The 12,734-nt window shown below is 38.1% G+C and overlaps 1 protein-coding gene across 1 annotated transcript; it reads left to right on the plus strand.

Annotated features, from left to right (window-relative positions):
• On the plus strand, window positions 1–9,714 carry cldn15la (claudin 15-like a). The gene is made up of 5 exons (XM_033649884.2): window positions 1–404; window positions 6,689–6,853; window positions 7,498–7,579; window positions 8,816–8,929; window positions 9,228–9,714. The coding sequence occupies exons 1-5, from the start codon at window positions 188–190 to the stop codon at window positions 9,304–9,306; spliced, it is 657 nt and encodes a 218-aa protein (XP_033505775.2). The 5' UTR covers window positions 1–187; the 3' UTR covers window positions 9,307–9,714.
• Window positions 9,715–12,734: the final 3,020 nt, after the last annotated feature.

Genomic DNA, 12,734 nt, shown 5'->3' on the forward strand with positions numbered 1-12,734 from the left:
CACAGACGTCAGATTAACAACTGCAGGACAGAGACCAGAGCCTCCAACAACCCAGCCTGACTCTGACTTCACCCACTGAAGCTCTACTGAGGAAGACCGGGCCCTTTGAACCTGCCGTATTTAAGGCTTCATTGTTTTTTAGACTAGTTGGATTTCTTCTGAGGATCTCTCTGGAAACGTTGCCAACATGTCGACGGCTTTGGAAGCAACCGGGTTCATCATGTGCATTATCAGCTGGCTGGTCACCGGAGCGTCGCTGGCAAACGACTACTGGAAGATCTCCTCCGTGTCCGGCAGCGTCATCATCTCCCAGAGGCAGTTTGAGAACTTGTGGCATGCCTGCGCCGAGAACAGCGCCGGCATCGCCGAGTGTAGAGACTTTGAATCGCTCCTCGCCCTCCCCGGTAAGACAAGTTCACTGACCCACTGACTTTCAAGGCCTTAGCCTGTATTTTCTAAAATAAAAAACCATGTGAGTACCCTATGAGAGAATAAAGAGCACATCTGATTCCCTTTATGATCTAAAGATTTTTTCCAAATATCCAGTAAGGCTTTTTGAGTCTGTAATATATTCAGCATTAAAAGATATAAAATGAAACAGGATATAAGGACTTAATAAAAGAAAACAGATACCCTCATCAAATTCACCTGCAAAAGGTGAAGTGTAAAATAAGAAGCCATTGGGGCCTGTCTTCTTGCTGCTGCATTTGTCTTTAGAAATGATTCTTTGAATGCACTGATTTAGAAATAAAAAAATGTATATAAAACTTTTGAAAGGTTTTCATTGACATTTTTTTAAAACAAATAAAAAACTTAAGAGTGGTTAAGTGACCTGGTTAGCTGAGACAATGCATTGAGGTCAGCTTCCTCGTATATGCTCATAAAGCTGCTGAAGGAAACCAGGAAGCGACCAGGTTTCAGCTTCTTAAAGCAGAAAACATTTTTAAAAATAAAATCAGCTCTAATCTTTTGAGGCTCACGAGGTTGATCGATGGAGCTTCTAATTCTTCTAACTCTCTAAAATTAGGTTTTTGTATTTTTTAAAAGCTTATTCGATCCTTTGTAAGTAGGCCAGCATGCCATGTGGCCAGAAGTTTCCCGCCTGAAACAGAATGAAGATCAGTTGCTGCTCAGACTCTTGCATAGAAAACACAACTTTATACCCAACTTCATTTTTGTTGTTGTATGGTGAATACTTTTGTTGTTTTTCCTTCCATTACTTGTCATATAATGTTATCTTTTGGGCGCCATTTTGAGCCTCCTTCACTGCTGATGATAAAATGGAGGGAAACACCGGTCACTATCAAAGAGAAAGAGCAGCTTTATTTTCACTTTAAAGAGGCTTTGTTCTGTTGAATACTCATTCAGGTTGTACGTGTGGCTTTAAGGGGAAATCTTACAGATTTGCTTAGTCGGAAAAATGGCTGGTTAACTTCTTGAACACTAATTTTCTCCCATAAATGTACTCTGTAATTATTTTAACATACTTTTGTATAATGATAATTCCCAGATATTTGGTTGAATTCAGGTTGTGACACTGGGTGACTAAAATCCTAATGCTGACATAAATACTGATATTTTGTTGGTTTAATGGTGTTGTTAAGTAACCAAAACCCAATGTCTTCCAAGCGTCTCATGCCAACATCATCTTGAATAATGTCATTTAGTCGTAAGGTGCAGAGAACAAAACCCAACATCTGCATCACAATGTTACTGTCTACATAACGTCAAATTCTGACATGATTGTGCATTTAGATATCGTCAACATGATTTCTATTCTGACCAAAATTCAACATCTGGCTGACACAAGTCCAACTTCTCTCTGCTGTCGTATTGACGTCTGGTGCCAGCTGAGTTTGAATAGAAGTTTTTAAAAATGGAGCCACAGACGCAGTGAAAACCCTAATTTTTGGAAACTACTCGCACTCAAAACTTTTGGTTTAGTTCAATAAAGTGATGTAAACATTTCGACACAAAATAAATGTGTCACATGACCCTTGTCTGACAGGAATTTTATGTCAGTTTCACAAAATAAATTGTTGTTTGAGCATGTTTTTCTATGTCGTATGAACATCCTGGTCTTGTAGAAAATTTTACTAAATTTTATTTAATTATAAAATGACAAATTTAGGTTTTCCAAGTGCTAAAAGAAAGTAAAGACAATAATTCTGAACCAGGAAGTGCTCTTTATTTCACCTCAGCACAACTTTATGTTCAACACTCTAATATTCGTGCAGGCGGGATGTCACTAACTGTGTATACGACTTAACTCATGGTGCAAAATGTCTTTTACCACATTAACTGTAACACATTAGAACCACTGTGAAATGCAGAAACATTAATCACTGTGCTAGGGTAACTAGAACATATTTAAACACAGTGTTCTTTGGCTTACGGCCTTTAACACATTGTCTCACAGCATGCTGGGAAAAATATGTTAAGCTCACAATGGATGAGTTTTGTGTCAAGTAAGCATAAAGTTTTTATGTCACTTTGATAATTTGGGGCATTTGTGTCGACTTTACATTAAAATGTGTCACGGACGGACTGGGGTTTGCAGTGAGAGTGGGGGGCTGAAGTTGGTTTTATTACCTAAAAAAAGCCTACTATAGGTTTGACAATTTAATATATTTTATTTTCATTTTATTGTATTTACACACTCATAAAACTGCATAAAATCCAGATAATATAAAATGTGTCAGGAGAGTTTAAGAAGCTAAAGGCTTGGACAACATAACTTGAAATTAAAACACTTGATTGGATTCCCCAAAAAAGGACACACATTATAAATATTAGAGCTCAATATGATCAACAAAGAGTACGATTCACTGTTCAGCCCTTCTGCCTGTTTTGTAACCAGCCTTCTCTCCTGAAATTGTGTGAGGCTCATAAAGAGGTGCGGCAGGTTTTTATGATCATCAGAGGTCATCTGTCAATAAATTACCACAGCATCACAGCTGAGTGCTGTAAAACACACACACACACACACACACACACACATATATATATATATATATATATATATATATATTGTTACTTCCAGTTCCTCCTTTTCTTTTCTTCTTCAAAACAAATTTGTGAATTCATTTATATAATATACACGTAGGCCTCTTTTTGTAGTGTTACCATTTTCCTACAGTGATTGATTCCACTTCAGGACAGAGACAGGAGCAGTGAGGTGGATTATGAGCAACATTACAGTTTAAAAAAGGTCTATGGAATTCGAGGCAAAAACAGGTAAACTTTCAAACCATGATTGCTTTGGATAAAAATGCTTAAACCAGGATTTAACGAGTCATTAACCGACATCAAATCTCATATTCATTATCATTATCATTATTATTAGGTGAGAGCGGGGCACAACCTTACACATTTTAGTTTTGGCTAGCTGTTATCAAAACTGTTAAAGATGATTTTTTTTAATTATTTTATTCTAACAACATGCACATCTCTGCTACAAATGAACAGCTGTTAGCTGTACTTTTTCTTCTACAGCTGCGCCGAGAAGTGACGGAGGTGAAATGTTACAACACGGGTGGGGTTAACTGTAACAGGCAGAGGGTCAGCTGTAACACCTGCTGGAAACGTCTGTTAAACACAATTAATTCAATACAATTCTATCTGTATACTACGGACTGATACTGTTCATGGATCTGTCTATGATCTATGATATCCAAATATCTGTACACCCTCATCTGATCACCATTCTGATTAGTTCAAACTGAACATCCAACACATTCTCGCTCCGACCTCGTCACATATCGACACTTGGTCGTCGACTTTCCACGTCCACATGTGACGTCCAAGGTACCCTGGGTGTGTTGGCTGTTGACGTTCTGGGACGCCGTGTCAACTTCAGCCTGTTACATGCATTGTCTGTTTTCAAAATACACTTCTGTTTTCACAGGAAGTTTAATGTTTACATACAGTCTCCTTCAAAATAAAAGCACTACATTGGTACAACACCACGAATTGATGTTTTTCCCTTCTACAACAAACATGTGGTTGGGTTTAGGAAACTATAGCAGGGTTTGACTTTACTATCATACAGGAAGCAACCACCAGCCTGCTGGGTGGAAGTCAATGGTTGTTGGACCCATCCACCACTCGTCACACCGACTCTACTCGGACTCCAACTGCCTCTACTTTTGTCGCTGTCCTGCTGTGTTTCCATTTGACACTGCCAGTTTCAAAGTGAAATCGAAGTGAAATCGAAGTGAAATTGGGTTGACTTGAGATAATTTTAGGTTTTAATGTATAGAGTGCCGAAGTCATGCCCCTTCCGGTAGAGCTCATGGGACCTTAGATCAGAAAAAATATGAATGGCAGTGAATGGGGAGAGCAATATTATCTTTTGTTCCCGTTTGCGACATGAAATCTACATATGTTGTTAAAGGGCCAGTGTGTAATATTTGGCATGGTTTATTGTCAATCTGAATCTGAATCTGAATATTCAGCCCATTAATATGTTTATACAAGTGTATAATCGCTATAAAATAAAATTTGTTTGGTTTTCGTAGCCTTATAATTATGCTTTTATATATATATATATATATATATCTATATCAAGGGCCTTGCTTTAGAGAGGTCGCCATCTTGCTCCACCATGTATGTACAGCAGACCGAGTGGACAATCCAGCCAGCCAGAGAACGCGTTTCGCGTGTATAAATGAACCAGCGAAGACAGCGGAAGGAAGGAAGGAAGAAGGAGGAGGAAACAGCAGAGTGTTAGTAGTTCGTCGATAGAGAGTAGTGAAAAGTTTTTTTAGTTATAAAGTTTGCGAATGGACCACACTTACCACGCAACAGGAGAGAATGAACCCGAATCGTCATCTGCGAGGAAAAGAAGACGCAACTTCACTCCTTGTGATGCACTCTCTGCTGCGCTTTTCCTCCTGATGATATATCTCCCCAACGATGGCAGCAGTAGCACCGAATCCCATTCTGTGCATTCAGCCTCTCTTCTCACCCGCTCAGCATCAAACACATGGAGTTCCTCATCTGTATGCTCCGGCTCAAACAGGTATGGCTCTGGATCTGTGTCCGCTACAAGAAACTCTTCAAAATCGCGTTCAAAGTCGTCCATTGCAGCTACTGTAGTCTGGAGATATTGCTAGGCTAAATAAACAGCTGAGCGCTTTTTACCAGCTACTCTGTCAGTCAGTGTGCGGGCTGGAGGTTGGCGGAGCAGAGAGGGGAGGGGGGTCCCCACTTAGTATGGTAAACGAATATATGTGTGTAAAGTTATGGAGTGTGTCTGTTACGCCAGAAGAGTCAGAGTTTAGGACGGAGTCTTTTACCCCCTGGAGTGTTACCGGAGTTTCTGGAGTGCTCAAATAAACTGGCCTTTTTCCCGAACGCTCCTCTGGTCTCCTGCTCGTGAGGGATTCATTACAATATCGTAACATGGTTTAGATTTCTAAATAAACATTCACCTTGTCGCTAGATAGACCTACTCCTGAAAAACTCATGTGCAAGGCTTTTTGTCCCTATGAGGCCACCGTCATTTACTTGACGGGAGGGGTGAGCGAGTGAGCCCTGCAATCTAGAATCTGACCACTGATGTCACTGTTTTCAACGGTTTTCAACCCATTTTACACACTGGCCCTTTAATGATTTTAAAACATAAATTTTAAGGTCAAGAAAGTCATACTTTGTGGTAAAACTGTTGAGATATAAGCTTTTTAATTAGAAAGACTCAAGAATACACAGGAGGAGGTCGCGTATGTGATGTCATAGCTTTCGCTCGCTTCCTGCAGCTTGGCATCCCCGCTGAAATTCCACTGTTTTATGATTAATCGATTTATGATTGAAGATGTCTGTGTGTTTTGTGCCAGGTTGCAGTCACTCCAAGCTGCAGGAAGTGAGCGAAAGCTATGATGTCACATACGCGACCGCCTCCTGTGTAGTTTTTCTAATTACGTTTTTTCAAAAGCTTATATCTCAACAGTTTTACCACAAAGTATGACTTTCTTGACTTTCTTGATTCATTAACGACATATTTGGATTTCATGTCGCAACTCAAACGGGACCAAAAGATAATATTGCTCTCCTCATTCACTGCCATTCATATTTCTGATCTAAGGTCCCATGAGCTTCACCGGAAGGGGCGTGACTTCGGCACTCTATTGTGTGAGATTATCTTTGTTAAAAAAATGTTATTGTTAATGTTATAAGCAAAAAAGAAGAAGATTTTTTTTTTTTTTTTTTTTTTGATTTTTGGTCATTGCTGAACACAATTGAAAAATCCACAGATTCCGTTTTGGGATGATTGAGAGGAATTACTTTGGTGTAAGTCTATACATTTTTTTTTCTCAGGAAAATCCTGCATATTATATCTTTAATTTATGTGTAACAATGCACACTGTAGTTACTTCAGGCTGAAATCACAATTGAAACATCCAGTTACCTCCATCAGTCTACTGGTAATGCTGAAGTTATTGTTTACCCACAGTAAGACCACATTTCCCATCAGCCCCGTTGCTTTATATCATCGAATGCCTCCCTGGAGAGGATAAACACGTTGGAAACAATGTTTGTCCATGCACAGAGCAGCAGAGACTGAATGTATATGAAGTGTATTAAAGTCAGTATAGCAGCCTCTCTGTGAGGATGAGTTATTTTGAGCTGTCTTGGTGAAACTGTTGATGATATAAATGTTGAGATATTTCTATCTTCTCCTCTGCAGCTCACGTCCAGGCATGTCGTGCTCTAATGATCATCGCTCTGCTGCTCGGCCTTGCCTCCATGATCGTGTCTCTGCTCGGGCTGAAATGCATCAAAATTGGGTCAGCCACCGACCAATCCAAGGCCAAGATTGCCGTCACTGGAGGAATCCTGAGCATCCTCGCTGGTGAGTCAGCCGCAACAAAGACTGAGTTTTACACTCATGGGCACATGTGACAGAGCAGAGACAGCAAAACTCAACAAAGCAGAGTCTGCATGTTCTCCCTGTGTCAGCGTGGGTTTCCTCCAGGTGCTCCAGCTTCCTCCCACAGTCCAAAGACATGCAGGTTAATTGGTGACTCTAAATTGTCCGTAGGTGTGAATGTGAGTGTGAGTGGTTGTCTGTCTCTATGTGTCAGCCCTGTGATAGTCTGGTGACCTGTCCAGGGTGAACCCTGCTTCTCACCCAGTGTCAACTGGGATAGGCTCCACCCCCCTTACAACCCATAACAGGATAAGTGGTTACAGAAAATGACTGAATGATAAATAAATAGAGTCCATAAATATATACTATTATTAATATATCAAGTATTAGATTCAAATTAAATTCATAATAAATATGCAGTATTACATTTTATTAGCAAATGAAAACGGCAGCAGAAAACACTGACCTTGACAGTGGACCCCTGACACTGAGATATCTGACAGAAAAAAAAGCAGGAAGTGACTTTTATAATACAGCAGCATCCACAGCACCGAGGCATCACCGCAGGTTATGGAGGAAAGTAATGAATAGGAAGATTCAATGTTTGTGTTGTTTATGTGTTGCAGGTCTGTGCTGCATGATAGCAGTTTCCTGGTACGCCTATAGAGTCGTGCAGGACTTCTACGACCCTTTCGTCGGTGGTGAGAAGTGAGTCGACCCAAACACACATCCTATAAAACTTTACTATGATCCTCTGACACGAGGTGTGACAGCATCAAATTAGAGTTACTAATGGTTCTTTAGAAAGGAAAAGATAAGTTCTCACAGACTGAATATGCCGAAATGTATTCATTCAATGATTATTTATTTATTTATGTGCTGTGTGCTGTTTCACCTCTCTGTGTGTTATTTCACCTCTCTGTGTAGTTTCACCTCTCTGTGTAGTTTCACCTCTCTGTGTGTTGTTTCACCTCTCTGTGTGTTGTTTCACCTCTCTGTGTAGTTTCACCTCTCTGTGTAGTTTCACCTCTCTGTGTGTTGTTTCACCTCGCCATGTGTTGTTTCACCTCTCTGTGTGTTGTTTCACCCCTCTGTGTGTTATTTCACCTCTCTGTGTAGTTTCACCTCTCTGTGTAGTTTCACCTCTCTGTGTGTTGTTTCACCTCGCCATGTGTTGTTTCACCTCTCTGTGTGCTGTTTCACCTCTCTGTGTGTTATTTCACCTCTCTGTGTGTTGTTTCACCTCTCTGTGTGTTGTTACACCTGACTGTGTGTAGTTTCACCTTGCCATGTGTTGTATCAGCTGCCTGTGTGTTGTTTCATTCTGCTGTGTGTAGTGTTTAGTTTCACCTCGCCACGTGCTGTTTCACCTCTCTGTGTGTTGTTTCACCTCGCCATGTGTTGTTTCACCTCTCTGTGTGTTGTTTCACTTCTCTGTGTGTAGTTTCACTCTGCTGTGTGTTGTTACACCTGACTGTGTGTAGTTTCACCTTGTCATGTGTTGTTCCACCTGCCTGTGTGTTGTTTCATTCTGCTGTGTGTTGTTTCATTCTGCTGTGTGTTGTTTCACCTCGCCACGCGCTGTTTCACCTCTCTGTGTGTTGTTTCACCTTGTCATGTGTTGTTTTACCTCTCTGTGTGTTGTTTCATTCTGCTGTGTGTAGTGTTTAGTTTCACCTCTCTGTGTGCTGTTTCACCTCTCTGTGTGTTGTTTCACCTTGCCATGTGTTGTTTCACCTCTCTGTGTGTTGTTTCACCTCGCCATGTGTTGTTTCACCTCTCTGTGTGTTGTTTCAACTCTCTGGGTGTAGCTTCACTCTGCTGTGTGTTGTTTCACCTCGCATGTGTTATTTCACTCTGCTGTGTTGTTTCACACCTCTGTGTGTCGTTTCATTGTGCTGTGTGTTGTTGTGCAGTTGGTATGACTCTACCCTGTGTTTGCAGGTTTGAGCTGGGTACCGGCCTCTACTTGGGATGGGGTGCATCCTGTCTGTCCATCCTGGGTGGGAGTCTTCTCTGCTCCGCCTGTAAGAGAGCATCACCTGAACACAAGAAAGGGTCAGTGCTACGAACCTCACCAGAGTTTCATTGTCTTCTTTTGTCCTTTATTAGCAAAGACAAGAAGTGCAAAGGAAGCACAGCTCAGATGTCTTTTTTAAACTTTTTTACCAGACACTATTTCATCAGCTGATGGAGCTGTCAGCAGCCAATCAGGAGACAAGATATCATAACTTGAAGTTTCAAATAAAGACAAGGAAACACATTACCAAAGAGTTTCTGACACGCCCAAACGTCTGCTTTGAAAAAGGCCTTGTAGCTACACTTTGAGCCTGACTTTATCTCTCTTGTTTTGCAGCGCTTACTATGGAAACAAGACAAAGGTCTACACGGCGACAGCCAAGTCCGATCCAGATTCAGCCAGAGCTTACGTCTAACCACGCACAAACACACATCTGTACATTTTTAAGGGCATTGCTCATTTCCTGACACCCCTAACTTTGACCTGGTCCTGAAGTTTTAAAAATATGTTTCATTAGGACGCCAGCTGTTTGTCCCCAGATGGGATGACAGTCCCCACAATGTAATGATTACAGGAAAACACACACCATCACATGAACTCAAACACGCCATATCTACTGACTGCTTTGGTCTCTTAAAATATGGATATGTAGTTCTTTTTCTGTCCTTTTGAAATGTTTGTTTATTTTTTTAAAGAGTTTCTGACGTGATTTTCTAAAATTCTAAATCTAGAAAACACATGTGAATTAATCAATGACTGTTAATGATTGTGTAATTCTGTCTGGAGTTTATTTTTATCGGAATAAAGTTTGTATTACATACCACTGAGGTGTTTGGTTGTTGTTAAAGGTGCAGTGCCTGCAAACCAGTGATGGAGGATGAATTCAGAACCTTTACTTAAGTAAATACACTAATACCACACGGTGTCACTCTGTGACAAGAAAAAGTCCTGCAAATCACATAAATCAAATCACAATCACAAACATTTGGCTGGCACCACACCATCATGGAGTCTGATGCCATCATTATAAGCCACATTGAGTCTTTGCATGTTGCTCTTCCTGTAAGAGCGCCACAAGTGGGCAGTATATACAGCGAGGTACAAAGTGCTCTACAAAGAGCTGTGCATATTAAGCATATTAGCCTGTGCATACAACTTCTAACACTGTCTGTGGATATCTTTGTCATCAGATAAATCATTGACAATGTGATGGCCATTTAATCTGAATAAACACTTAAAGAGCAGTTGATTATGGGGTGCCGTTTGTAAAGTGTCTCACACTGAAAATAACAGCAACATTTTGCCATTTAGCTTCAAACAACGATTAAAAAAGTGGTGTGAATTTTTTAAAGTCACTTTTTTACCACATTTACAGCAATATTTGAAATATGTTAACTATAATGTCACAGTAAAGTCTCAATATTAAATGTTAAACCTAAATATTAAATCTAAATCTAAATGTTAAATCTAAATCTTGAATGTTAAATCTAAATGTTAGATGTTAAATCTAAATGTTAAATCTAAATGTTAGATGTTAAATCTAAATGTTAAATCTAAATGTTGGATGTTAAATCTAAATCTAAATGTTAAATGTTAAATCTAAATGTTAGATGTTAAATCTAAATGTTAAATCTAAATCTAAATGTTAAATGTTAAATCTAAATGTTAAGTCTTAATGTGCTTGGTGAAACTAGATAGCTTATATGTTAATATACAAATGCACACTGCCGGTCAGCGGAAATACCAAAATAAAAGCCCGGATGGTCAGACTGTGTTTATATCATCAAATAACGAATGAAAACCAAACTAATCGGAGAAAATGAACACTTGGACATACACCAGCGTGATGATAACTACCTAAAATGACAGAGACCATGTTTGGGGAAATTTTATTTGACGTCACTAATATGTAACTGTAATATTTCACAATAAATTAAATTATTATCACAGTAAGGCTGCAACTGTGATAACTAACTGAATCCAGAATTTCATTGTGAAATTCATGCAGGTAAATATAGTAATTCTACAGAAGTATACTGCTATATGGAGTTTAACTGTGAGATTACAGTGAAATACAGTAATTCTATGGGAGTTCCTGCTGAATCACCAATCCAATGTCCATAAACTGTGAAGTTACAGTTAAATATAGTAATTTTACAGGAACATACTGTTATATCACAATATTGTAATGGCCTTTAACTGTGAGGTAATTGAATACAGTAATTTCAATCTTTAATAACTACTTTAAGGACAGATTATACAGCTGTTGTTTCACAATAATTCACTGTAAAAATGACACGATAACTTACTGTGAAAGTGACACAACTAGTAGCCAGTGATTTACTGTACAGGTACAGTCAAATATTTTACAGTGTATGTTATCTGTGTGTGTGTGTGTGTGTGTGTGTGTGTGTGTGTGTGTGTGAGTGTGCTGTAATCTCCTGTGTTATAATGATGATTAATACGCTGTGGGGCAGTAATCCACCTCTGTCTGTTCACCTGCTGACAGGCAGAACTGTGGATTAAAGCTCCACAGCATCACTCTGTCTATCTATAGACCTCCTCACACAAACTGCAGACCGGATCAAACCTGCGGCTCAACCTGCAGACGGCCTCCGGACCAACTCTGAACGTCTGAAGTCTGAACACGTCTTTGTTTCACACACATTTACAAAAACTAACAAAAATGTCATCTGATCATTTTGAATGAAATCCAGACGTAAACAGAAACTAAGAACAATTCCTCAGGTCTGTATGTCAGCTATAACAATAAATAATAATAATAATAATGAGAAGAAGAAGAAGAAGAAGAATCAATAGGTTTTTACTAAAGGGCAGATATGTGATAACATTAGTACTTTATACAACAGACAGGAGAAAACAGGATGTTGCCCAACAAAATCAAACAACTTCCTGGTATCAGTTGGAATCACACACAACAAACAAAAACTGTTTTACAAATACCAGGAAGTGACTTCCCAACCATTTGAATATTTAAAAACTACGTAAAACTATATTTAAAAAAACAATGGGGTCTGTAAAATAAATTAATTAATTAAAAAAAATCATAATTTTTGTTACTTTTATTATCACCCCAAGTAAATTAAACAATTTAAAATAGAAATACAAAAAAAAAAAAAAAAAAAATCATATTTATTGTTATTATTAGTGCCCCAAGGAATAAAAAGAAATACAAAAAGAAAATCCAAATTTTTGTTACAATTATTTTTATGTCCCTAAGGAAATAAAAAAAATAAAAATAGAAGTACAAAAAATAAAAAAAATATTGTTATTATTTGTGCCCCAAGGTAATTAAAAAAAGAAATACAAAATAAATCATTATTATTGATATTATTATCGCCCCAAGTAGATAAAAACAATTGAAAATAAAACTACTAAAAAGAAAATCCTTATTATTGTTGTAATTATTTTTATGTCCCTAAGGAAATAAAAAAAATAGAAGTACAAAAAATACATAATTATTGTTATAATTTGTGCCCCAATGAAATAAAAAAAAAAAACATATTTATTTTTGTTATTATTGCCCAAGGGAAATAAAAAACTTAAAAAACTTAAAAAAACTTAAAAATACAAAAAAGAAAAATCCTTATTATTGTTATAATTATTTTTATGTCCCTAATGAAAATTCAAAAATAAAAATAGAAGTACAAAAAAATACACAATTATTATTATTATTGTTAGTGCCCCAAAGAATTAAAAAAAGAAATACAAAAAAGAAAATCGTTATTATTGTTATAATTATTTTTATGTCCCTAAGGAAATAAAAAAAATAAAGATAGAAGTACAAAAAATACATAATTATTGTTATAATTTGTGCCCCAA

Source organism: Epinephelus lanceolatus, chromosome 12 (genome assembly GCF_041903045.1).
Source record: "Epinephelus lanceolatus isolate andai-2023 chromosome 12, ASM4190304v1, whole genome shotgun sequence".
Classification (NCBI taxonomy): Eukaryota; Metazoa; Chordata; class Actinopteri; order Perciformes; family Serranidae; genus Epinephelus; species Epinephelus lanceolatus.

Bases quoted from the DNA above. Each gene is read 5' to 3' on its own strand.
- cldn15la (XM_033649884.2), top strand. From the start codon at position 188: ATGTCGACGGCTTTGGAAGCAACCGGGTTCATCATGTGCATTATCAGC. The intron at 405-6,688 runs GTAAGACAAGTT...TCTCCTCTGCAG, and splicing joins ATCGCTCCTCGCCCTCCCCG to CTCACGTCCAGGCATGTCGT. The intron at 7,580-8,815 runs GTGAGTCGACCC...CTGTGTTTGCAG, and splicing joins CCTTTCGTCGGTGGTGAGAA to GTTTGAGCTGGGTACCGGCC.